The sequence below is a fragment of the Aplidium turbinatum genome, chromosome 18 (genome assembly GCF_918807975.1).
Source record: "Aplidium turbinatum chromosome 18, kaAplTurb1.1, whole genome shotgun sequence".
In the NCBI taxonomy this organism is placed as follows: Eukaryota; Metazoa; Chordata; class Ascidiacea; order Aplousobranchia; family Polyclinidae; genus Aplidium; species Aplidium turbinatum.
Window position 1 is genome coordinate 9,653,779 of NC_137489.1, and position 27,134 is coordinate 9,680,912.

Below are 27,134 nucleotides of genomic sequence, written 5' to 3' on the forward strand. Positions count from 1 at the left end.
AAACTTTTTTATACATATTATTGTTAGTTGGCGAGTTGCCATGGTGGGCAATAATACGTTTTGAATGTTTGCTTTGCAATGTTTCCTTGCACTGCATTAAAGGTATCGAAAGATTTGGTTGAACATTTTACCTATGGTAATTAAACTATCTGACTCCATATTGATTCATCCAACAAGTTGTTGTTGAAATTATATGTCGAATCAAGCCAGAAAGTTATTTATCACTTTGTTGGGTCCAATTACTTGCAGCTAAGCAACAGTAGAGTAATTTAATAAGTATAACATACTATACAGCTGTATACTAGCTGTAGTACTAGCTGTAGTACTAGCTGTATTAACATACAGCTAGTATATTTTAACAGTTGTAAGTTTGTTAAAAGTGCTAATGTATTGACAACTCAAAAATCTGCAGCGAAATGCATTTTTTCATATTTTAGCGGTTTCTCCCAAAAAATCTAATGAACAAACAAACAACATTTTCTGGTATGCTATACCATGCATACCTCAGCAACGATGTATGAACGTCTGATAAGATCGCGAACAAGAAGAGTTGGTGATGCTTCGCCAAACTGTTTTTGAGAACCCCACTTGGAAGATGTGTTTTGGAACTGAAAGTCACAAAAACAGACAGTTTAGCTTTGATTACTCAATCTTTACCATTTTGACTGCACTGTCAATGGTGAAACCACGGTTTTAAACAAACGAATTTACTCAATCTTTATAGCCTATGACATAATTTAATTACAAAAAAGACAATAGACGAGAAAATGTATCTTTTATTACTTGGCTTATTGTGGTGACGATAGTTTTGTTGGCAGAGATTAGATTTGAGAAGAGAGACATGGCCAAATCAACAGCAGTGTTGCTCAGTTCGGTCGCGATAGGAGATTCACCTCGTGCAACGCTTGTCAGTCGTGGATAACTCATGAACTTTGTCAGCGCTTTGGAAGCAGATGCTGGAATAGTTGCAACAGAAAGTAAGAATGGAATCAAAAGAAGATATGTTATAATTAAGAGGGCTTAAACTTTGCGATGAGATTATTTTATCAGTGAAACACAGGCTACATCTAGCTACAGTACCTTCATCATATAAAGAAAGAGCATGAGATGTCAGTTGATTGAAGTAAAAGTCCACAACTTCAACATGGAATTTATCGGTGAACATCTTGGCTCGTTGAGACAAGAAATCGGCTATGATGGTGAGGCTGCGTGGGTCAGTGAAACCAAGAGTCTGTCAATACATTACAATATGATGGAAAGTATTTCTCTCCAAGCAATAGTTTTTAAAACTTATTTACCAAATTACAAAAAAAAATATTCGATTTTGTCTAATTTTTTTGATAAGAAAACGGAATCAAGATTGTTTTTCTATTACGGTAAGTAGGTATGCAGCCAACCTTTTCGAAAACTTATCAAAAACTCAGCTCATGAGTAGGCCTTACTTAAAATTAATCATTTGTAGTTTTTAATTGGTCGCCAAACCGATAGTGTTCCTAACTACCCAAATACCTTGCGCAATTGCACTTTGAAAAGAGCAGGGTTGGTTGAAGCTTCGTATATTTCAGGCCATATCAAGCTTATCCTTCCAAGCAATTGGGGCAGCATGAATGATTGTTCCGACATTGTAAATGTGCACACATCTCTTGGTTCGGAAAGATTTTCATTCTACAATACAATAAGTTGATACAATTTTGATTTTCTTGCTGAATTTGAAAAAAAGTTGCAAAGTAAACTATACAATTTTTCGTTTTTCTTACAGACTGAGCCATTGTAATCCATAATATATTAGCTTACTGCGGCTTGATAATAAAAGATTTTTTAATGTTGAAAACACTCAAGATTATCATAGTTTGGCTTATAATTAGTTTTGTGCAAACTCGATTCGAAACCTATGCCAACAAATTAACAAAGTATTCGCATCCCCAATAAAATGATTACAAACTTACTCGAACCAGGCAATGGACTGTCACCATCTGACCAGATGATTGTCGCATTGCGCAGGTGTACTTCGAACCTTCGACATCAATGAAGTTGATGTCATAGGCGAATGGTCCTCTCACTGATTCCACAGTAACATAGTTGCAGCTGTCTGGAACTCCAACTGAAGCCCTTACTACCTTCTTTTCGCTGTGTACAATAACAGGTCATCAGTGAAGTCCAATATGAATTACTAACAGAAATGCTGCGGTCACTGTAAAACCGATATTATAAAAACAATGGAAACTAGATGGAGGAAAACTTCTAAAACCGTGAAACAGAGTAAAAGTTGTAGGTTATTGAGTCTTTCTTTATAATGTTGATGTATGTACTGTAGTTTATTGTATGTTAAAGATTTTAGTCGGACCAAAAACATTCTCTTTATCTATTTCACGCTACAGTAAACCATGCACAAATCGTTCAGTCTAACCTCAAGTTCATTTCTGTCCACATCCACATGAAAGTGTTGTTCATAGAAAACTCTATCATAGACTTTTGATCGTTAAACCAAAAGTCGATTCGGGCTTTTCCGTTTAAAGCGGGTTTGCTGTAATTGAAGAATGTTGACCATTATGTTTATAAAATGTAATACAATGCTGTAGTGGGATCAGTGAAACAAATTACGTATTTCCTTGCATTGTTTTATTTACTACTTCATAAACATCATCATTTTTAATAACTGAAAATTACTTGTTCCATTTCGTGTCCATGACAAGGGCAACCTTTCTTGGTGAGTTAGAGGTGACTTCAGCAATGAGGTCAACCGAGCCATCTTTCAATTGAAGGTTGAAGATTGGCACTCGGATGGTTCGCATATCAAGGACAGAAGAGACATAGTTGTAGAGAGACATGATGAGTTTTTCGTAATCAGTGTTGAAGATGTCTTGGTTGAAGTAACGATCCAAGTGATGGGTGAGAAGTGAGATGCCTTCTTTAGCCAAAGCTGAGAAAGCAATTTAAAAGTGCAAGTTAAGTGAAGTATTATTGAATTTTGTAGTATCCACTATAAATCGCTCCAAACGACAGTCAATGATACATCAGTTAAGCCTACCTTTGAACAAAGCAGATGATTTTCCAGGGTAGAGCATGTTATAAACTTGCTCCATGATTTCAATGCTGTGGTTAACTTCCTTGGTAAGTTCACCAACCAGTTGTGGATCGACGATGTGAAGTTTCTACAGTAGTTGATGAGATTGGTAAATTTTTTTAAGACATACGCAAAAAATGCAAGCAAGATTATTAAATTTCTTACCGAATCAATCGAACTTCCAATAATGTTTTATTATAGTAACACAAACACTAATAATATCTCTAGACAACCACCTTATCTGGTCCTGGACCAGAGAAAGCGGCTGCCTGCTTGGTCTGCTTTCGCTTACTCTTTGGAAGAAGGATTCCAAATCTCCTGACAAGCTCTTCAAAGTGATCTCAGAAAGAATTTTGAAGATGGATTGAACGGTGATGATGTCAATGTTAAATCGAGCAACTTCCTGTCCAGCAGATTCAAACTGAAATAGAGTTCAAAAACATTTTTTATAGTTTACAAAAAGCTTTTTTTGCTGTCCATTAACCAAGAAATGAAGTTATAATGTTACGCTGCAAACGCTGAATCAAAGTAAAAGAGAATTGATTTTCTTGTTTGGTTTTACCTATATTTTCTATTGCACATTTAAAATTAAAACAAAACGATTACGTAATAAAATAGCAGCACTTTACGTTTGTCGCTGCAAATTGTCTAGCCTTTTTCCAATCAGATAGAAGGGATTATTTAACCTGAAAAATACGCTTACTTTGCGGCACTTCAGCTTACCTGTTCAACCTTATAGCATGAAACGTGCCACTGGGGATCTTGAGGTGAACTCTTAGTCAACTGGCATTTGTATCTCTTTCCACTGCATGTTGTGATGTTGCTGCATATAGATTGCTCTCCGGATTGGCCACAGTTCAAGTCGAATTTCCATTCACTTATAGTTTCTTGAGATTTTATTCTCATTGCCAATGGGATGAGAGTAAGACTGAAATTTAGCATCAGTTTTAAAAAAAAAAACTTTAACAGATCGCAGTGTAAACAGCCCATTAATCTGTAAATACTTAAAGAAGAAGTTGCCCTTAAAAAATAAAAGTCGATTGGACTGATATTTAGCACAGTCTTAAAAAACGACTGTCTTTTATACATAAGCTTGTTGCTTATGTATAACAACTTACAGCAACTTACACTCTAGAATAGTAATAGAGTGACCTATCTTCTCACCCATTATCTACAAGCATGGAGTAAGAAAAGAATGGTGTTGCAATCGTAAGATTAGCAACAGGTAGACCATCCATGGTTGAAGTGAGGTTCACTTGCAGCATGATCTGGCGAGAACTGCGTGAAACAAGACAATTTTAAAAGTAAAGTAATGTTTTTATAATATATAATTATTTGTCTAATCAATGTGGAAAAAAGTTTTGCAACAATTTTAGACTACAGGTATATAGAACGAGAAGGCGAATATACATATAGACTATATAACAACAAAAGCATTGAGCGTTAAAGTTTGCATAGTTTGATTCAGATTTTTCTAATCAAATTCATATAGCCTCAATATGGGACTATAATCTAATCTTTGCAAAACGCAAAACTTTGCAAGTTAGAGTGGATAACGTGAGTGATATTTCGAAGTCTTACTTAAATTGAATTAACAGTTTCTAAAAAGCATATTTTGCTAAAAAATATAACTTACTCAGGGGTAGTGACATTGCATCTGAGGGAAACAAAATTAGTTCCATTAATCACTTTAATCTTTATGGTATTTTGACTGAGAAGTTCTACCACTTGAAGAGCATCATTCATGTATTCAACAATTGGTCCGTATCCAGGAACTGGTGGAACAACTTTGGAGATGGATTGAACAAGGTCTTGAACTGAAAAATACATATAGCCTAATACTTTCTCTGACAAATAAGTTAATAAAAAAATAATAATTGAAATAGCCACTCAAAAAGAGTCTGTCTTCAATTATCATTTTGTCTTCAACAGTTATTAAAACATCTGGACAATGAATAAACTAAAAATGCAAAACATTCGAAACACAATATGCAACGTCAACAAATATGACTCTGATAGGATACTTACCGACATCAAGATTAGATATCACTCTTAGTTTGTGAGAAAGCTTTTCAAGTTCATCAACGATGTATTGTGACAAACGGCCCTTCAATTGTTCGTCATTCATACCGAAAACCTAAACATTTTAATGCGTTATATTATTAATCATACCCGTTTAAAAAAACACGAAAGCATACAGAGGATAAAGTGTAAAAGTTATTACTTCAGAAAGCTTGTGCATGATCCATTGTTTGCCATTTGCCTCACTGAAGTTGAAGGAAATGATGTCAGTCATAGCTTTGACTCCCGATGACACAGACAACTGCATATGTGATCTGGCCACTTCAGTTGTGGGAACGGATCGGAAATGTGCAGTGGCTGGAAGGTGCTAAAAAGTTAAGAACATTTTGCTATTTCTTGACATCTGCCTTTACAACAATTTAAGAAATTTTTACTTTGATCACATTTCAAAGGAATTACGATAATCCAGTTTACCAATTTCACTAGAATCAGATGCTGGTGATTCTTTCAACTCCATACTGATGCTTTTAATTGAACACTGCAGACTACCTTAGGCCTATAGCCTATATTAGCTCTACATACATTTTCACACTAGATCAAGCAAACGCACTTGAAATTAACTTACTTCTCGTTTTTGGCAATCCATAACTACAACATCAGAATTTTGGACCTTGAAGGTGCACACATAATCGATCGCATCTGAGTCCTTCAAAGTCATCACAACTTTACCCATCTCATCTGGAGTGCCCGAATGGAAAACTGCAATGACTCCCTTCGAGTTGTCTGGAAGGCCTATTGTCATGTTCTTAATTTCAAAGTGAGAGCTTCCAATTGTAGATGATGCATTCATCCACACGAAAACGTTGCTCACAGCAGCTTCAAGGTTCCAGCGTTGCGAAGCTTCAGGCTTCAAGACTTTAGTTTTGAAGATGTTGTTTATGATTGGGTAGCTAAAAAGAAATAAAGTAGTTTTGAGAAATTGTATCTTTTGCAATTAACTTGTAAAATCTAAAATAGAGTTGCAATGTTATAGTAAAATAAACAGTTTTTATTGTTACTTTTTAGGTAAACAAAACAACATTATCAAGTTAATTACATTCTAACATTTGTAACGTTTGGTATTTCTTATAACAAATTCAATGAATCGTTGAACTACCCAATACGGTTGAGCAACATTATCATGCTTCATCACTAAGTAGCTGGTTATAACATACTTTTCTGACATAATTTCCCAGCCAATTGACAGATTCTTGAATGTGTTGTCAATGCTCATGGATAGGTTTCCATCCGCAACTTCTCCAATTTTCACAGCAAAGGATTTGATGTTGAATTTCCAGGTGTTGTGAGCGTCGTCTCTTTCGTATTTCCAATCAATGTTTATTGGCAAGTACTGCGCCAACTTGCCCTTTGTTTTTGTCAACACAATAATCTCGGTGATGTTCATTAATCCAGGGCTGACAATACGGAAATGGTTCTCGAGCCTGATAAAATCATAATGTGCAAATGATTGTACCCAAAATAACACTAAAGTTACCAAACTATATTTTACTTTTATATACTGTAACTATACCTTTTCACATATTAAGTCTTAGGCGTAGTTTCTTACATAGGTAAAGATGTATTTTTTATGCGCAAATAGCGTTAGGTCTATTCATGGCGCTAAAACTTACCAGGGTGTCTGGAGTTGTGAATCGTAAGTAAATGACATATCATCCTGATTCCACATCATCATTCCAAGAATTATCGGTTTATTTAAGTTTGTTAATTCCCATTGGAATTTGTTTGGTGTTCGATACATCATGCTGTGGAGTTCCAATGGCTGCACCGTTTGGTTTCCAGCTATGCGGCAGTGACTGGTGATACGCCAAGAATCACTTCTTTCAACGGAGTGGATGAAAATATACGAATTTTTCAAGTCAATATCAAATATGCGAGTGTCTGGCACGACCAACCCAAGAACAGGGATTTGTTTAAGCAATCGGGAAAGTGGAATATCAGCGTTGACGTCGCGCATTTCGAAACTCTTGGGAAGACAAAGCTGTTGCGGGAACAATAAGAAATGAAGACCGCATGGGGATGAGACAAAACTACCTGATGCCATTTTAGTGTTAAGAGCACTAAAAACAATTCGTCGAGCACCTGATGATGACGGCGCACTGATATTCACAATTGCTGGTGGGTAGTCGCCTAAGACAAAAGCATAGTCGTATTTCTTTGCATTGCCATCTGGAACAGAAGAAACTGTAAAGTTACTTTCATATCTATAAATCATTGGTTCTAGCACATATCCGGTAATATTCCAGCTGCCGGTCTCTAAGATGTGTTCTTTAATAAGAATGGTGTTTTGCAAGGTGTAGTTGACTATAGGTTTATACATTTGAGTTTCAATATTCTTCATAAATGCGTATCCAGTAGTTTCCAGTTTCCAGGAACCACGATTGATTTTAGAAACGTGTGTTACATTCGCGAATGGGAGTTTGGATGTCATTGCAAAGGTAGCAAGTTCCGGAACGCAAATGTCACTATTTTTGTAGTAAATTACTCTTGTTTGGCAGGTGTCAGAAAAGCGGATAGTAGAGTTGATGAAAGACTGCTCGGTGAAGAAGATCTCTGTGTCGACTGTATTTCTCAAAGAACCAGATACTTTCCTGAGAGCGACTGTGATTCGCGGGCTCCAATAGAACGATGGACTCCTCAAGCCCCAAACGTTCATTGCCCAGATCATGTCACCGACATACATATTATTTTCAACCCGTGTCAAATCTTGCTTTCCAAGAACTTGGAATAAGGGTCTCAATTTCCCTGAGAAAGCGTTGATGTACATCATTGACATATTGTACGTGTGTGCAATGCGGTTGTCCGTCCATCGAGTAAAACCATCCAAGTCCATTTCCACAATGGGAAGACGAATGAAGCCATTTGCATTAACAGTGAAATCTCTGCTAGCTTCTTTTCTTATAGTGATATTGACATTTTGGTTCTGAGTATCATGAATATCAATGTTCCAAGCACTTCCCTTTTGTATACGGCTATGACCAACCACGCGTGTTGTGACTGCATTTCGGACTTGCAATGGAGTGACATCCAATACAAGATCACGGACCTCAACCCCGTTGATCTCTTGCATGTTGCCTCTGAGAAGAGTGATGGTGACTTGTTCCAAAGACAAGAAAGCAAATGGGTGTCGACAAGTCGTATCATGAATCACAAAGCTATCCTCATTGACAGTTGCAGAAAAAGTGAAAACGTTCCTTGACTTGTTAGGGTATCTACAAAAAAGTAAAGTAAGTGTATTAAAATACAGACGTTAAACCTGGCCTATGAATTTACTGAAACCAATTAATGTTTTAAAACATTGAGTAGACTATTGCTTACAAATTTGATAAAAATGTTACATTTTTTAATACTTTAAAACGATAAACTCATACTTATAAAAAAACATAACACATACCTGAAGATAAGTTCAGTTCCTCTTTCAGCCTTCTTCATCAAATAGTAGAAGGAAACTGCATCACAATCAATTCCGAATTCGTTCATATGAATTTGCGATGGTCGGTATTCGTAGACGTGGCTCAAGTTCATGAAATTCCAGTTGTGACCTTCTGTCAAAGCCTTAATTTTCAAAGCAATGTGCTCCTTTGGCAACAAAGTTGCATTGCAACTAAGGATAACGTGAGAGGGATTTGTAGATTGGATATTGTAGTAAACTTCGGTTTGTCCCATGAAGTCAAAGCCTGTATTTCGTTCTGGAAAGTTAAGAGAGTAGTTCATCGAAAGTTCGACTGTTCTTGCTAAGAGAACCTTCATGACAACTAAATTGTTTGCCTCCGAATCGTACGTCGCAGCCAACCGCAAATCACCAAAGCAGAATGGATAGCACTGAGATCGAGGACTGAAGGGTGAAAGAACGATACTGCTCCAGGCTGCGTCATTGACGAATGGCCACATGGTTATGTTAGCAATCGATTCAACCTTTAATAGGTTTCCTTCTTTAGAAGCGTACACATTCTTGGACATCATCAAAGCATGGCTACCGCAAGAGGTGTAGTTCCATACAGCACCACGTAAATAAGTGTCATGTGACAACTCTGGTTGATGAAGATGAACGTCTGGTCGGTTTAGTCCGTTGTAGTATGCAGCTTGCAAAGATGTTTCTCTGTTAATATACACAGATGCAAAAATATCCATATCAGAAGGCTCCATTGATCTGTAAGTTACATTCCAAGATCGTGGCTGAGTTAGAATATAAATGTTGTTACCATGCATGTTTAAGGTCTGAAGCTTTCCATGATCAATGACTAAAATATTGGCAAGATCTGCAGTCGAGTTCAAACTCCAGTACGTAAAAAAGCCTTGATCGTGATCGTAGCTTATCAATGAATCCAAAGCAAGAGGATATGACATGAGGACAATGGTATTATTGGTTTGTACTTGGAAGTTCATACCAAATAGATTTGGCATTTGATGTGATGGTGACTTTTCGAATGTTGCTCTGCAAGTGTGATTGACCAAAACATTTTTCATCATAGATTCGATATGAAGCGTGTTCTGACTCAAAGAGATTGTGACATTGCAAGATGGATTGGTTTCATTAGAGCAGATAAACTTCAAGTTTTGGACATCACGCTCTTGATTGTATACTGCCTTAGCAATTTGTTGTTTCTCTTTGTAAAGTTCAAAGAATATTTCATGATTTTTCGTTGCATCAAACTCAGATATCAACATCAGTTCATCATTACACATGGGTGCGACCAACACGGTTGGGAAAAGCTGATCTAGAACCATCTGCCATTCGTAAGTGCAAATCAGTGGTCGGTAGTTACTCCTGATTGCTGTTTCCATTTTAATAAGCTTGGATAGTGTATTTTCTGGTCTATGACTGTATAATTCCTTGATTCTAATAGCGTTGTTCTTTTGGCAAGCAGACGTGTTAAAGTATACTGCTCGAAGATAGCTGCTTTCCGGCCCAGACTCAAAGTAGAAAGGAGAATCTGCTCTGTTCAAACCATTGTACCAACCAGTCGCAAAGTTCATTTCTGTTCCAACTCTAGTATCAAAGAAAACTTCGATGTCGGTCATTGCATCCGAAACATACCTGAAATAGCTCAACAAGGAGTCTCCAAACAATGAAGAGTAAGTAGTATTCATGAACATATGGAGATGTTCAATCTTTCCTTGGTTCAAGATGATACCACTGCTGAGGTATTTCTTATCACTTATCATTGATTTAATAAGCCATTGCTCTCCATGTTCACATTTCAGTCTACCATCATAAGCAATGAGTATATCTCCAAGTGAAAGCGAATTGTTACCTTCGAAGTCGAAAGACAAGGCTTCCATATTGATATCTACCAGTGTTGGCTGCCACCTCGACAATCCAGACAAAGCCCATGTAGCTGTGTTGTTGAGAAGAGTAGAATTGATTCTTGAGTTCCCATTGATTTGATTTCTGTCATACGTCACTTGAATGTTACATGGAGAAACTGAGCGGCTTCCTTGTACACATTGAATATGGCCTCGTCCACTTTCACCTTCGGCTGTGAATTCTACATCAGCAAGTTTTACAGAGTCTTTGCTAATCTGAGACTGAAGACTATGGGAAAGAAGTGATTTATACATACCCGTAGCTACAACGTCGACTGGGCCATTTGGAGTAATTGAAGGGTATCCAACAACACATAGAGGAACGTTTAACATGATTTTGTCAGACTTTGTAAGGTCAGCATACAGAGAGCAGTTAAATGCAATAGGGCCTGTTACGGTAGTTGAGTTAAACATTATGAACGAGTTGCTTCGTTGTAGATAATGTACATCAGCTTTGTCGGTGTAAGCATAAAATTCAACCGCATAATTGTGCTGTGTTTGGTTGAATGTAGCATTGAAAAGTTGTGGCAAGAATCCGATTTGTCGGGACCAGTTGACAGACAAAGAGTTGTACATGTTTTGATTGAAATCTTTGCTGGAATTAAAGCTAAGGCGTTTCGTAGGAATGTCAGCATTTTGTTGACCATCAATGAGTAACTTAGACTTCCATGCCTTGTTTGAGGAGGTGACGTTCCAGGAAAACGTGGTGCAGTTGGCAGCACTGTATAGTGGTGTTTGACCTCGGCTTGTAAAAAACGCTGTGTAGTTACTGCACTTGGTCGTCTGAAACATATAAATGGAATAATTGTAAATTTTATACTGTAGGTAATCTATTATACTATTATTATAGATTGCCGTAATTGTGTTATAAAGATTACCGTTACTTTACAGCACCACAGTAAGCAACAATTTTGTGTTAAAAACATGCATGGTCGTAGCAGACACGAGAATTATATATTGTTATAGCTCTGCTAGTTTTCATTTATTAAAACAAATTAACATGTTGATATGTGAAGACTACCAAGCAAAAATGAGCTTCTTTGTTAGTAGGTTATTGAAGATTTTATGTAGTCACCTGAGCCATGTTGACTTGAGACACGTAGCAAGATGCACCGCTTCTGCAGACGTCAGAGTGTTGGCTGTAATCGACTTCAGAAGTGGTGTAGTGTCCAGTTAAAAGTGGCGCTTCTGGTAGAATTCCCATAATCATTGAAACGTTGTAAATTTCCGTTGGAATGGAATTTGATGCTTCTTGAATGAGGCTCATATTAAAGCCTGATTCATATTTATATTCAAATGGAAAGTATTTCTTCATGATAGAGTTACCAGCAGTGTAGTAAGCTTTGGCGTCCCATACCATATCGACCAACTTTTGATTTCTCCGTGCGGTGTTGTACAGATAAGAGAGCTTTGTTCTTTGTCCGTCTTGGATATTATACCCCATGAAAGACTCGAAAACAGTTCCATCATTTGCTGGGGAGGTCACTCCAGCAGGAATGCGGTTAGCATATATAATACCAAATCCATAGTTGAAAGTAATGGGATAAAATGGAAGGCAAGCCTGACAGGTTGTGTTCATCAAAATATGCATTTCTTTTCCGAAAGAAAGGACGCTTGGAAGGGCAATGTCAACAACACTGTTAAATGCTTTGTCTCCAAGCTCGTATCCTACTTCTAAGAAGGTGCTGTTTTGGCTCTGCTTTGCTTTGAGTGTGTACCCCATTCTGAGTCTGTTGCTTGAAGCAGGTCTGCTGAAAATTTTAATGACTTGCTTAGTTCTGTCAGATACTGGGAAGTATGGCAATGTTGATTCGTGTAAGTCGACGGACAACGTATGACCAGCAAAATGAGTGCTGTTTTCGTATTTGCTGAAAAGTTTCACATTAGGAGAATCAATGCTAAACTTGTGGCATCCGGAACAGTTGCTTGGTTTAAGTGAAAGAGTCAAGTTATAAGAATCTTTTCTTGGCTTTTCATATTTCGAAAGGGCTCCTTGAATGCTAGTCAAATTTGCCTTCAAAGAGTAATCAGAATTCGAAGAATTATCTATTCTGGAGGTGAGAAGCAATTCATAACCAGATGGATTTAGTTCTCGATCGTTTTCAGAGATTGCTATCTCCTGGTGACTACATCCCTGGTAAAGTAGAGCGTTAGGAATGGATGATTTCGGGACAATAAATCGGTTGACAACATCAATGTGGGTCATGTTGGGAGCAACAAGATCAAATCGAAGTTGAGCTACGTTGACGGTTAAAGTACAGTTCAAGCTAAAGGGATGTACTTGATCTGCTTTATCTGATTGCGAAGAGTAATCTGATTTGTTTAAGTGGATAAGACTATGAAAGAAGTATGGTTCTTGGTTTTGTCTTTTAAAAGCATGACAACCCACCTCTTGAACATGGTGACCTTGACTATCATTCATTACCTTAGATGAGAAATTAAAAAGAGTGAAAGTGGACCCTTGCAAAGTAATGTCGTTTATAACTGCTTCAGTCTTATAGCCTTCCATCCCCTGCTCACGAACTGGTGTAGATGAAATGTTGAATGTGCAGATTTGTCGTGCATTCGAATCATCAAGACTTCCTTCTCTAACCTTAAAATAAATCAATATGGCTGTAAATTTCAAATCACTGAACAATGTGTGTTTTTTACATAGCGTAGTATCCATCTCATATACTCTTCAGCCCTCTACAAAGCGGACAGTGTTAGCGCAGCTGTATAGAGGCGAAGCAGAGTAGGCCTACATCATTAACCAGAATTTATTCCTTTCATAAGAGCAAAAATATCAAAGTTAGTTTTTTTTTACTCCAATGCTCTACTCCAAAAGTTGCTTACTTGTATTTTAGCAGAGTATCCACCAATCTGTTGCTTGAGGTAAGCCATACCAGAAGCGCTGAAGCTGCCCACAATAGGAAGTTGTACGCCAGCTTCAATGGAGTATCGAGGTTGGGCATGAGCAGAATAGTCATCATCAGCAAGCTAAAAAATAGAAAACATTTTTTTTTAGTTTACAATGCTCGATCATAAAACTAAAAAAAAAAAAAACTAATTACTGTTCTGAAGAGTATCAAAGTTGCTTACATGGCTTGCAAAGAGCTGATAGAAAGCATTGATCAATGATACATCTTCACTGTCGTGCTCGGTTATCTTGATGAGGTTTATAGACTCCGCACTTCCTGATGGTTTGGTAACGTTGAAGCTTGCGAAGATTCCTTGTAGATGTGCTGGTCGGCCAGATCTTGGGGCATAGTATAAAGCTTCATTGGCGGCCATGATCCATGGTTGTTCGTTTCCGAATGAAACTTCCAACTGAACTTGATTCAACTCAGGAATGTTTCGTCCAACAATACTCATAATCCTTTCACCTTCAACAGCTGGGTTACGTTTAGATTTCAACTGCAATCAATAAAAAGGAGCAAAGATTAGCCAAAGTAGGTAAAGCCCGTGAGATTTGAATAGAAAAAAAGGTTTGTTTAGTTTTGCAAACACATGCTTAAACTATAAGAGCAAAAACTAAAGTCAGCATTCATTTGCGCTCAAAAGGCATGATCTGTTCCAATGCTCTTCAACAGGGGTTTCACAGAACAGTAAATTTTATGTTAATTTCTGTTTATCTTACATCAAACTCTCGTGTTAAAGCTATTGACGCCATATGTAGGTGAAAAAGTTTTGGCAATTGATTTACTGATTCAAACTTTCATAATTCTGTACATTACTTTGTAGCCTATATATGAAACACATCAAACAAGAAATATTTAATCATGCTTACAATCCATTCAATGGCTAGGGAAGGAACTTGGACATTTTGAATTCTGACTTCTTTGCTTCCCCATTTGGCTTCTACCTCATAGTAGTTTTCAGCGTTGCTCTCAATGAAGAGTCCGTACTCCCAAGTGGGCCGAAGACAGGCCTAAAACAACATATCATTTAGCACAGTGTTGAGGATACAAGTCACCACAAATAAGAAGACGTGAAACTGCTTCAAAGTTTAAATTCCTTTCATAATTGAAAGAAGTACCTTGTAATAAACTGAGTTGCCTGATGCACAGTCGCCGAAGACACATCTTGAAGGACAGGCTTGTGATTGTTCGACAATTATGAGGTTTCCACCTTTCACCATAGTCTGATCCAATCTGGAAGAAATAAAACGTTTAGTTAAAAGTGAAATAAATTGAAACGCATGGCAGAAAAAAACTGTTTAAAAAGTCAAAGTCTTATAGGTATTACCACGAAACGGTGTTACGCATCATTAAAACCAGTTAAATCTAGCTATCATCCGCAAGGAATAATAAACTATGAAACAAAGATAGACAAATGAAGTGGAGTTTCATTTTGTTGAAAACACTATTTTTGGATAAATCTGTCGGAAAGTCTTGAATATACTTTGGCAATCTGTAACATTGTTATTATCGCTACAGTGACATACTTAATACTGGCAAGTTCAGTAAGTCGGGGAAGTGGAGTGATATTGATGGTCAACTTATCTCCGGCAGCGATCACGGATGCGTTGACGCTGCTGTTATGCCCAGCATTGAGTTGGTAACCACAACCGGTTGCCACTCCAGTTTGAAGTTGAACTTTCTGCATCCAGGATAAGGATCCTTGAGTCCTAAAATAAAAGTATTTATTTTAGATGAGAACTCTGATGTTTATTTTTAGAAAATCAAGAAAATACATATAAAATAGTCGAAGGCGGTATGCAAGAAGTGCATTTTGTCTTTCGTTGTTGCGCGGAAGAATACAAAAAATAAATAAAAATGCATTAACTATTTTTCCAAACCTTATTGTTGAATTTATGGAGATTTCGCCTTCGCCTGTGAGCAAGATCTTTTTGACTTGGGCGACAACTCGGCAACTCATGTTGTGGAAATAGGAGAAGTCAGTTCTGAAAATTTGAGGAGTTCCGATCGATGTTGGGAAGGCAGAATAGGATAGTAGAGGTTGATCAGCAACAACTCCGTTGAAGCTCCATCCCCGCTCAAGGGTTTCCACCATCTAAAAAAGGATGAATCAAGGTAGTAAGTTGTTTAGTTACCAAATCAACCAGTAAAAAATGCATTACTATGCGTTTCAAAGCATTGAAAACGTGTTTCGACTAAAGATACAGATGTTTTTTAGAGCTTTTTACATGAAAAGCAATTGACATGAGGACAAGTTCATTGTCAACAAAAGTTTCTGATTATCACATAAATAAAAACTGGTAAAGACAGATTTGAAAACCTGTTTACTTGCATTTAGTTGTAATTTTAGTAACTTACTTTCCACAAGTCCATCATGTTGTAGTTACGCAGGAATGAAAGACCGAAAATAGTTTCGGAATCGACAGTGACTCCAAACAGTTTTACATCAAAAGGAGATTTATTTTTCATCATCAGCATGCTGTAGGCCAGAGAACCCTGCAATGCAAAAGTAAAACTCTGTGTAAGTTAATAGTTTTAATTAAGCTTTAAGAAGTAATATCGCATATTGTGTTATTCTTCAATTTTAAAAATACTTTTATCAACTAACTTTGTCTTGGATTTGAAGCAGTTTTTGCAGTTCCGTTCGTGCTAAAAGAGGCTCCTTTCGTGGGTTGGGGCTCAGGAGTTGTGAAAGAGGCAGCTTCAAAAGTTGGCTTAAACCTTGTTCAGGGAAGATACCTTCGTCGCCGAAAAGAGGCTCGAGAACCGAGCGGATTTTGCTAAGATCGATTTGAGCTTCCAGCAATGTGATGTTGCGAGCAATGACCTGGAAGTTTGGCAAGATGGTCTTGATAAATATTTTCGTGTGTAAATTATGAACTTATTCAAACAATTAAAGAAATTAACAATAGAATAATGTTATACAACCCAATTGTTGGTATTTTTTGTCAATCATCTGGTTGTGATATAGTGAAATTTTTCTCCCAGAACTATATAGGATCAGTTTAGGATCATATTACTACCATGGTTAATCTTTTGTAAATGGCTACAGTATATAGTACGATTGCAGTGCTAAAAAGATTTGCATCGCCAAAGATGCTTTACTGGCATTGAAAAACAAGTCTGTTACAAATGCGATTCAAAGTTTTGATTAGCACATTCTAAATAAGGCTTTCATGGGTTTTGTAGTTTTTGGTGTCATTTTGTGAAATTTTTATTCAATATTGAAGGTAACTAGGCTATGTAAGTAAGTAAAAGTTATGGTAATCATCAAAATAAGTTTAGCTTCATTGAAAGACCTCTGTTGACACGGTGATGTTGACAAGCATTGGAAGCATGCTGTTCTTGACATTGACAAGTTTAGCGGCAAGGGTGCAGTTAAGCTCTTTGTTGAGGAACGGAATGAAAAGTGGTTGCCTCATCTCGTAGTATTTCTCCACCAACGCAGCTTCATCACTATCTAGATTGACTCCGAGATCCCATTGGCCTTGGCTAATCACGTGCATCAAACGTTGGATCGTTCTGTAATATGAAAAGATATTTGCCAATGTTTGATTTACAGTTATTTGTAAAGAAAGGTTTATGTAGCATTGAAATGAAAAACAGTGAACTATTTAAAATAATGCGTTGCGGGGCTATAATAAAAAACAAAAAGAGCTGACAGAAGTTTTCGGATTATGAAATCAAACATAGTCTAATTGTTTTCAACGTTTGCATCAAAAACTTTCAAATATTTCAAAAAGTTTGGGGAAGTCGTTTTAAGAGTTTACTGCTTGCAACAGCTCACAGACCACTGTTGTTTCAAACCAAGTAATGAAAGATTGTTATTGTTCGCAAAACAAACTGAACAATTTCTTATCGCATCAAACTAACCTTTCTGACAAATCGCAAAAGCTTGTGTCTCTCAAAGTCAGTTGGGACTTAATGTGTTCGGTGATATAGAACTTCAGGGCTCGAGGCTCCGACTGTTGTTGTGCTGAAACATAAATCCCAAATGTGAGAAAGAAAGTCGGAGTCATCGAACTTAAGTTAAAACCATCAAATTCAAGCAATGTATAGTCAATGCCTTGTTGCTTACCGATGTGAGAGATGGCTTGAATGTCTGCATCAGTGGCATCTCCGCTGATGAGAAGAAGATAGCAAGCCAGTCGAAGGTTCACGGGACGATAAGTGTCCGAAAGAATAGACCTGAATCTCACACGATACTGTTGAAGAAAACAAAGGCAACTTGTATTTGATACATACTTTGACATCTAGTAAATCTGTTTAACCTAGTCCGTAAAATTTTGTACTGAAATTTACGTTTTACTTTTTAGATTAACATGGTAAGCCCACGTAATTACGATCAATAGTGCGATAAGATTAAGAATGTAACATTACTTTACGTTTGAGTTACATTAGGTAACATAAATTACTGCAGATGAAACATTTATTGAATTCGAGTCAAAACTAAAATGAAAAAAACAACTTATCTTAGGCTTTCACTTACTACGCTGCTCTCATCCATAGGAATGTCCTTCATAGCTCGCACAGCGTTAAGTGGAAGCTCGGTTGGGATGTCGAGATTCAAGGCGCAAGCAAGAAGTTTTTCAATGGCATACACTCCACTTTCACCCAAAGCTCCGAGACTCTTCATCGCTGCGATCATAACTTGCTTCTCTTCAGTGTCTATGAACAAATCAAGAAGGAACATAAAAGGAGGTGGGATACTCTAGCAAAATAAACTGAAGGTTTTCCACACTTGTTCTCATAAATATAGCCTACCCATAATGTTGTGTTTTTTGAGAAATTGATATATGGCTTTGTCTAATACAAAAATATGAGGCGATTCTACAATTATCATTACTGCAATGACTCAGCTAAATTGACAAGTGATCTTGTTTTTAAGAACTTAGCTTAAAGCTCATACCTGAGGATTGAAGATCGCATTTAGTATGAAGTAAGCTGAGCAGATATTGCTTGGCTTGTGAGTATTCCTGTGCCTGTTTATCCGCATTTGGATGCATAGCATAACGGCTCATCACCTTTCCCAGCATTATCACGTTGGCAGGAGTAGAGTTGGATTTGCAAATTTTCTGCAATGAATTGTATGGTCAGCATTAAGCAATAGCAAACGAGGATTTTAAACCGCTTGCCCATTAATCTTATGAGAATAAATATCTTGAACCTTTGACTAAGCAGTTACAATAGTCGCTTTACCATATGACATTTTAGGCAGATTTGTCAAGACCGGTGTCCTAAAAATAACTTTAAAGTCCTTATTTTATAAGTTTATGAGCATTTTCCCACTGAAGTAGAGTATCTATACTTCTACTCGATCAAACTCAACCAGCAAAAAATCACATTTTGAGACGTTGAAAGATGATCCCCACTACGAATACGTAAACACTATTACAGTTTGACGAAAAAAAGTATTTAAACTGTAACACCAACATAGTGTTAACCAACATGGTGTTTAAGCTGTAACACCAACATATCAAACTCAGAATTTACTATTATTTGTCATTTTTTTCTCTGGCTGTTTGTCGCATCCAGGTTACGTTTGGTGGTTAAATATTTTGATGACGTGAAAAGAAAACTAGGAAACTGAATTTGGTGTCTACAGTTAATGATATTACTAAGTTTGGTGCTAACACAAGAGAAGATGCCTTCTGTGGGTGTTCAGCTAAGGTTCGTTTCAGCGTAAGGCAGATGCATTAAATGAGATAATATTTACAAACTTACTTTAGGAAAAATAAATAAAAAGTAGGCTTTCCAGAAAAGTTAACGCAAAACAGCAAGTATATCTCCTGAACTTACCACCGCTGCACTGACAATGGTGACATTGGGTTGAGGAATAGTGGAAAGGGCGTTCAAGATTGCTCTTTGGACACTGGGGGACCAGGATGATTCAGATGTTGTGCTCACTATGTTTCCAATAGTTTTCTGGCAGGCAAGGCTGGGTTGGCATTGCGGGAGTGGGCACAAGTAGGTGGCGCTACTGCATCTGTATAAAATCTGAACCCAGATGTTTCTGCAATGCAATAAACATAAATTAACCTTCTATTTGATCTAGATTATCATGTAAAAAAAACTCGTCTTGCTCGATTATATAGCCTATTTCTACTAATTGTGCAAGCAAATGGTTGTTAATTGAGTAGAATAAATATTTCTGCCATCGAAGCGTTTTACAAAATACTGCAACAATAGCAGAAACAGTGAAATATGCACCGCTTAATTTCACACAAAAATAAACTAAATTATGGTAGTTAAATCGAAATGTAGGCCTTCAATCTTACGAGGCTGTTTGCAGTTCCATGTCCTGGTATCTTTGAGAGATTGCATTCCAGATTCTGGTGACCTCCTGTTCACTGCTTTTTGCAACGTATCTTGCAAGCTTAGCAAAAAGTGCGGGTGTTGTCTTATTCTCTGGTAAAGTGACAAGACAATCTACAGCGTGGACGGGGTCAAAGATAGCAAAGCTAGAATCCAAGGTCTCTTGCCATTGTTCTTCGAACATGAGAGATTCCTCTTGGTAGAACTTTTGAAGTCTAAACCTTTCCACTGAAACACAATTTTTTTTTTAATTATTGCAAATCAGACAGGCATTTGAGTAGTGATAGCCACTAGTACATAACTTAGACTTTCATTGGGGTTACTGTATCCAAAGCCAATATACGTATTTCTTACATAGAAACAATATACAAGTGGACCTACCTTTTTTTAAATGCTGTATCAGGCTTGTTCAAAACGAAATTTTATTCTATTAAGTACTGTTCGAAATAAAACGAAATTCCTCACTCAGTAGCATAATAGTCAGAAACAAAACGAACAAAATTTAGACAAGCTTATTTTTTGCTGATGAGAAACAACATTTTTCGAAGTATTTTTATTTTCTGGCGATTTATTTCATCACCTATTACACAGCTACATATCGGGTTTTAGGACGCTTTCCTTTTTGAGATTGTTGTTTGTTTTATTTACAGTTCCGCAAAAAGAAGTCGCTTGCCTACCGAAACGAAACTCCTCACTAAGAGTCTTTATAAGAAGCGTAAGATTTTAGAGTCGAAACGAAATACCTTGAAAAATTGACATAACTACTATTCGTTTCACCGATAGGTTTAATATCAGTGTTTAAAATCTCTATTTATAAATTTAAAAAAACTTTCTTTTAGCTCTGGGAGGATAAGCAAAGCCTTTCAAAGACTGGTGTCCATTTAGCGGCACTTAGTGGATGGAATATTTTGCAAACTACAATATTTGGACAAGTGGAAACTCCACTTTGTCAATCTCCGTGACTGGGTTACGTCAGAGATTCAAAGCTTTCAAAAGTATGAAAAACTTTCAGGACTTTTGCTTAAAGAAATCTTAAAGATAGTGATTACCAAGATCAGCTTCATGCTCCTTGTATTACTTTTTCAAACTTTTCTTTAAAACAACAAATAACTGTTTCAATACAACTTACTTGGTGTAAGACGGTGGATAGCCAGCATTCGTTCATCGCTGACTTGTCGCATGGTCAGGTAAATCGTGGCGTTTGAAGACAAGTTGTACATACCACCAGCTTGCATCAGAGTCTGTGATGCAATTTGCAATTATTGTGTTAACTGACGTAAAGAAAAAGATAGATGTTATCATGCTAAAAGCCAGGGCCGTTCAGAGGATAATTTGGGCCCGGTGCAAATGAAATCTTCTGGTTCCAAGTCAAGACACTTCTAAGAAAAATGCACCTCTGCCGTTTGGAAAATTTTACTTTTATCTTACTTCAACATTTTAATTTCACCCGGCCGTTTTTTTTTTACTTTTAGAAGACTTATTAAAATTTTAAGAGCGACAAAGTAACAAAATTGATGTGATCTGACATTGGACCAACAAACACACATGGAACCTACCTGGAAGACAGTGTTGTTGAAGAGCATGGTAGGTCGGTGTTCCACACATTGGGTCTGTACAACATGCCGACCACGTTCGAGAACCATGTCGCATGTTTGGTTGGCAATTGCAGAAAAGTTGCTGGAGCTTTGCAAAAACTAGGAAATACATTACTTTGGTTGTTAGATTTAATTTTTGTGAAAAACTTGTAAAATTCTCACTGATGAGCTTGTACCCACAGCAAATCAATCGTTTTTTACATTGATTCAACGTCTGCAGACAGTAAATCAATGTAAAAAACGGTTATTTGCTGTCTGGGATAGGTTTATTGCAACATTATTAACTTCATAAGCCAATAATTCGTCAACAATCCAGCTAACAGAATTTGCACTTTTTACAATGATTCAACGTGTACAAACGTTAAAGCAGTATCCTTGTAAAACGTACAAATTTATCAAGCTGGGAGGCAAGTTACAATCACAATCAACAGGTCTATTCCGGAAAAAATAAAATAAAGATAAAATGAAGGTTATCTGTCGACTTTAATATTTTTTTTGTTTGGTAAAGGCGACGATAACCAAGCCAAGCAATGTTTAAGAAGGAAAAATTCTGATAGTTGTTTAATTCTTTCTTTAAGTTTGTATTGATAAAAAATCCATTTGGTTGCGAATCGATTTGCCCTTATCAAGTTTCCAGCCTCTTTCCAGCCAAGTAGGATATTTTCATATTACTTTAATGTTGGATACAAACGTCAAGCTCACCACGTCAGAAACCAGTTTCATAAGCTCAGACTCTTCCCCGGCTGTGTGGAAAGAGCTCCATTGCTCTCGGCTCCATGGTAGGGTGTAGTTGTTCAGTACACGTTCCACTTTGACGTTTCTTGCAAAACCATCTTGAAAGGATTCGACAGTAGCAGTCATCTTTCCTATTCCGAAGATATTTACTTCGTCGTGCTGCAAAAAAAAATGCTAATTATTATCGGAAAAAAAAGATTAAGGAAACAAAATGGAGAGTGTTAGTGACTAAGTGTCGGTTTTGGAAAAAAATCGTTAGATGCCGAAGCAAGATAAAACATAGGCTACTGTTTCTCAAGCAAGTTCTTTGTTGAAACAACTAATGTTCAGCAATGTTTTTCAGTTGAAAACAAGAACTATAAAAATAACAAAAATATGTTGATTAGAAGAGCTGTCCACAGGGTTGTAATTTGAAATTACGTTTTGTTACAATTTTATTGCGGACAAGACTTTGTGCATCGTTACCACAAAAAAATACAAAACCTGCTAACCAGACAGTATGATCAATTAATGATTAAGATAAAGAGCCTGTTGATAATGTTTGAAGTAGTTTGATCCGTAAAAACAGTCAAAATTCATCAAAGACATTACCAGACTGTTGCCGGAGTTAATACAGCGCTAAATAAAGGAAAACAGGTTCTTTTTTAACAATAAGACTCAAAAATAATAATGTTACAATCGATTTGATGTTCACGTCCGTTCACATAAAGTGGCAATTTTATGCAGCATTCTAAACGAGTCATTGTAAGCCGCTCGCAACTCGCTAATTCAACGCCTTATATCATTTGTGTGTAAGAAATGATATAAGATGTTCATTGTTCAAGTAGGCTATTCTTTTCAATGGCGAGCTTGTGAGCATTTTTGCGATAACTAAAAGCACATTACCTGCTTTGGCTCTTTAAGTGGTTGGCGGAAACCTGGGTTAGTGAATTTGAGTTGCAAAGCAGAAGCCATGGCTCGCTTCATGTTGATGACGTCACTGGTCTCATTCCCATCCACAAAGACTTTTGTGATCTAGCAACAACAGATGCTTCATTGACGCAATGGTGACAAAAAGTAATGTTGATCAGAAAAAGCAAGAATAGTTGCTTAAGGTTTTATGTAGGAAATTTCGGCGGCAGCTGATTGTACAATATTACAATAGCACAGATCTGAAAATTTTACCACTCAATGTTTACCTATAACTGTTTAAATCTCACCTCTCCTTGGTTGAAGAAGAAGTAGAAAGGATGTTCTTTCAACTTCTTTTGCAGTCTCAGAGATGTTGGGGACTCGACATCATACACAAGTGATCCGTCAGGAAGTTGTCTGCTTTCGTAGACAACACAACGGTCCACTGTCATGACAGCAGAGCAAGCCGTTGGGACACGAATCTCAACTTCTTGGCACCTGTATCAAGAACAGAGGTTTGGATTGAAAATTGACGTGTCACAGTTGCATACTGTTACATGTTATGTACAGTTACATACTGTCACATGCAGTTACATTAGAATACAAACCGGTTAACTTTATGACATGAGTAAAGTTAAAAATTCTTTTTGCTACACAACCTTTAAAGTTACGGCCAACACTAACAGTTATGCAAAATACTGCACAAGACTTCTAATTTTCGCTAAATTTTGAACGTTAATTATTTCTGCATACGTTGAATCAATGTAAAAAGTTGAAAATTTCCACATTGGATACATACTTGAGCCTCATTCCATTGGTTATGTTGTCAGCCATGCTGTTCCCGGTTTCAGCGATTGCGTCATATTGGTAGACATATTTTCGGCCTCGCTCAAAACTCTGGATAGCTGAAAAAAATTATCGCTTTTTTTTAACAAGAAGCTTCAAACTGACTTTACGTAACTGAAAAGAAAATGATAAAACAGTGTGTAAGCATAATACTGCACAGTGGAGTACAAATATTTTTATATGGTTTATAATTTTTTGCATTGAATAAAAATGTTCAATGCAATATAGGCCTAATGCACTGTGAGCTCATTTCAACAGACAAGATATTTGATCTGTAAAATTGCTTTTAAGTTCTAACTTTCCATTCAATAAAGAAATAGTCGATAAAGGTTAAGATATATAGGAGATAATATAAGCCTACTATATGTGTTTGTACATGGTGTTATGTAAGTTATCAATATTTTATTTTCACAAAAAAAAAAGAAAACGAAGACCAAGGTTGTATTGTTTTCCTCATCATATTGCGTTAATTTTGTGAAAAAAAGTCACTTTTTCTTTTGAATAAAAAATATTTTGAATTTTTTTTAGTTGGCTCACATGCAAGAACTAGCAGTGGCCGAGTGGTTAGCGCGTTGGGCTCGCAGTCGAGAGCCTGCATGTTCGACTCCAACTACCCGCACTTGCTGTGTTGTTTCTCTGGGCAAGAAACTTTACGATAATTGCCTCTACCCAGTGATCGATTTCGAGTAATGGGTAGTACTAAATTTAAGTCATAAGTAGAGTAGACAACAGGAAACAGACATTGCCGTCGGCTGCAGCGTGGGTCAGGTGTACGTCAAAGGCGTACACCGATGCATAGCGCTCAAGTCCGCTTTCCGCAATGCAGGATAAAGATATGAAAAACAAACAAACTACAACTCTATCATATCAAATGTTTTTGGTTCTTACTTGCGCATGTTGTAGGTGTGGGAATACGTAGTCTTCTGGAGTGCAACCCTGGAATAAAAGAAGCAGCATTGAAACGTACATTCATAGGCTGTATAATCATATATATTAAACCACATCATCTCTGACTTGTCGATTTTTATTTGGCTTTTAAAATTGTTAGGCAATTACAATTTGAAGTTGTTCATATATTTACTGCTACAACAAACCTATCATCGCCTATATCAAATTGAATAATTGACTTGGAAACAAAAAAGTATATCAGTAGATAAGTGAATTTAGAAGTAAAATCAATAACGTATTTTTACATTTAAATTTTTTTTTGTTTATACGATATTACTTTTTCACTTTATGATTTTTGAACAAGTGATGATAAACTCGGGAAAATAAACAAATAGCTTAAAACAGGGCAATTACAAAAAAGGAAATTTAAGGTAAAAAGAAATCTCAGTAAATGGAATTGATGTTAAAAAACTACAAACAAATATCAGCAAACACGAATTATAACTTTTTCGTTTGATTTTAAGAGAGTCATTATGTTGAAATTGAAATATTTCCTGGTTTGAACATAAATTTAAAACACATAGATGAATTTGATATTAAACTTACAAGCTTAGTTCTGTATTACTATTAGATTATGCTTAACATTTGCAAAATCAATCACTATGAAAATCTTTTTCTTGAAAAGTTTTGAACGACAATTAAAAACATTAAATAAAAATAAAAAAATCAAGCAAGAAAACTCAAAACTTGTCAAAACAAAAAATACTCACAGCTTGGTTTTGTGGCGTTTGTTGCGACAGCTACTAAAAGGACGAGAAGAAAAGCTTCCAACCGCCCCATTGTGTTAAATCGTTCCACCTTCAGTCACAATGTGATAATTTGTCAGATTTCATTTCCGTTTATATAGATTTTTTGGATAGACTTTGTTCACTTCTCCGAATTGGTGAAATCGCACATTGAACGTGGCAATCGTCATTTTGGCGCCCATTTACGATTAATATCGAGATTTTCTGCCGCCATTGGTTTACCCAAAGATTAAGTTATCAATAAACTGATGCAATAAAAGTCAATGGCAGCAAAATGTTCATGATTTTCTGACGCCATTTCCAGTGTCGCAATAAAGGCAAATAGAAATTTGTAACATTGTCAAGTGCAAAGCCACTAGAAACAGTGGGTATTTGCAAAGTCAACATTTGCATGCAACACTTCACAGCTTTATTGGAGCCAACAACCTGCCATAATGAGCCTCTTACAAACAAAGCATCCCGCTTGCTATACAATGCGGTTAGACAGTTTATGCTTTGTATATTTGCACATACGACGTCTGGCGCATGCATAAAATTTAGCTAGGGGACAAAATAAACTTGCAATCAAGCAAATGTATTGATGGTAACTTGAGCTGCAAATACTGCAACACAAAGTCTATTCATTAATTAAGTCTATTAAAAAATTTTATTCGTTGCTTTCGACAGCAGCCGATCTGCAAAACGAGTGGCTACGTTTCGAGTAATTCATTCTAAGAAATAATTGCAAGCACCCCCAATGATGTTGTATTTCTCACTAAACCGTATCCCGTGTACTTAACATTTTAGTATTATAGTTTACAGTAAAATTGCCACGATGTCAGCTGCCTCAAGCTTGCTTCAAATAAAAGGCGATTTTTACAAGTTTCACCTACGTTTTTGCACCTTGCGTTAGGCCTGCTTACCATTTCTACAATCAAAGTAAGCTAGCCTACTTTTTCAAAAAATGTTGCATTCTAAGCTAGAGAAGTATCATCCAGTTATGATCGTCCAGTATGATACGTTCGTGAATGTAAACGTCAAAAAGACATAGATTTACATCACTGAGATAAATACTGTAGCCTATATCAAATTGGACTTTGCTTAGGCTCTAAGCATAGGCTACCAACTGTGGCATCAAAGTATTACCCACAAGAATATTAATAGAAAAAAAATCGTTCGGCCTGTCAGTCAAACATCTTGACATGGTGATAACATTTAGTCAATTGAAAAAATGTTCGCCGCTGTTTTATTGATATTCACATCTTTTTTCCTTACTTTGTAGTGGAAATTAAAGGTTTGTGGCAAGAATATGCGATGGATTTCACGACAGTGACGTAGCTACAAAGAAAATTTTAAGGGGTTAAAAGCAGCTGCTGGGAAAGGTACATATTTTATTGTTTGAAATAAGGAGTTTTTTTGAAGGTATAGCTACTTAATGCAGCCAAATGTTTGTGAAACGTCATTCAACATGAAATACAATGTCATCAAAACATTGTAACAGTATCAAAAACTTGTTTTTAAGGGAGGGGCAAGGTAGCATTTTGGGGGCGATTGCTTTCCCAAGCCTTCTCCTCCCAAGGCTACGTTTTTGTCTCACAAAACACATTTTTGTTGCAAAACACAAGCTCTTGAGGTGCATGTAGCATCCCATTGAAATAAAAGAAAATACGTTAATTCTGTTTTGTTTTTTTTCTTGAGTAGCCTAATTGCACTCTCGTGGTCTGCCACA

At 36.7% G+C, this 27,134-nt stretch overlaps 1 protein-coding gene across 1 annotated transcript in view; it reads right to left on the reverse strand.

The window, feature by feature from the left end:
• Positions 1–25,469, reverse strand: part of LOC145787698 (uncharacterized) — a 29,377-nt gene extending 3,908 nt beyond the window's left edge. The window contains exons 1-42 of the mRNA XM_082599499.1: positions 25,391–25,469; positions 24,621–24,668; positions 23,686–23,791; positions 23,195–23,384; positions 22,881–23,009; positions 21,963–22,154; positions 21,222–21,359; positions 20,795–20,906; positions 19,629–19,893; positions 19,150–19,363; positions 18,260–18,425; positions 17,840–18,018; positions 17,429–17,555; positions 17,224–17,326; positions 16,650–16,872; positions 15,959–16,177; positions 15,709–15,846; positions 15,231–15,445; positions 14,877–15,059; positions 14,469–14,583; positions 14,220–14,360; positions 13,532–13,846; positions 13,286–13,429; positions 11,526–13,043; positions 8,538–11,233; positions 6,757–8,355; positions 6,301–6,567; positions 5,712–6,036; positions 5,289–5,453; positions 5,093–5,201; positions 4,701–4,881; positions 4,229–4,342; positions 3,788–3,992; positions 3,357–3,485; positions 3,029–3,152; positions 2,668–2,920; positions 2,408–2,524; positions 1,947–2,127; positions 1,510–1,665; positions 1,081–1,231; positions 784–956; positions 504–608 (exon numbers count right to left, since the gene is read on the reverse strand). Coding sequence (XP_082455625.1) covers positions 504–608; positions 784–956; positions 1,081–1,231; positions 1,510–1,665; positions 1,947–2,127; positions 2,408–2,524; positions 2,668–2,920; positions 3,029–3,152; positions 3,357–3,485; positions 3,788–3,992; positions 4,229–4,342; positions 4,701–4,881; positions 5,093–5,201; positions 5,289–5,453; positions 5,712–6,036; positions 6,301–6,567; positions 6,757–8,355; positions 8,538–11,233; positions 11,526–13,043; positions 13,286–13,429; positions 13,532–13,846; positions 14,220–14,360; positions 14,469–14,583; positions 14,877–15,059; positions 15,231–15,445; positions 15,709–15,846; positions 15,959–16,177; positions 16,650–16,872; positions 17,224–17,326; positions 17,429–17,555; positions 17,840–18,018; positions 18,260–18,425; positions 19,150–19,363; positions 19,629–19,893; positions 20,795–20,906; positions 21,222–21,359; positions 21,963–22,154; positions 22,881–23,009; positions 23,195–23,384; positions 23,686–23,791; positions 24,621–24,668; positions 25,391–25,460 — 12,300 coding nt within the window. The 5' untranslated portion in view covers positions 25,461–25,469. The remainder of the gene's footprint in view (positions 1–503; positions 609–783; positions 957–1,080; positions 1,232–1,509; positions 1,666–1,946; positions 2,128–2,407; positions 2,525–2,667; positions 2,921–3,028; positions 3,153–3,356; positions 3,486–3,787; positions 3,993–4,228; positions 4,343–4,700; positions 4,882–5,092; positions 5,202–5,288; positions 5,454–5,711; positions 6,037–6,300; positions 6,568–6,756; positions 8,356–8,537; positions 11,234–11,525; positions 13,044–13,285; positions 13,430–13,531; positions 13,847–14,219; positions 14,361–14,468; positions 14,584–14,876; positions 15,060–15,230; positions 15,446–15,708; positions 15,847–15,958; positions 16,178–16,649; positions 16,873–17,223; positions 17,327–17,428; positions 17,556–17,839; positions 18,019–18,259; positions 18,426–19,149; positions 19,364–19,628; positions 19,894–20,794; positions 20,907–21,221; positions 21,360–21,962; positions 22,155–22,880; positions 23,010–23,194; positions 23,385–23,685; positions 23,792–24,620; positions 24,669–25,390) is intronic.
• Positions 25,470–27,134: the final 1,665 nt, after the last annotated feature.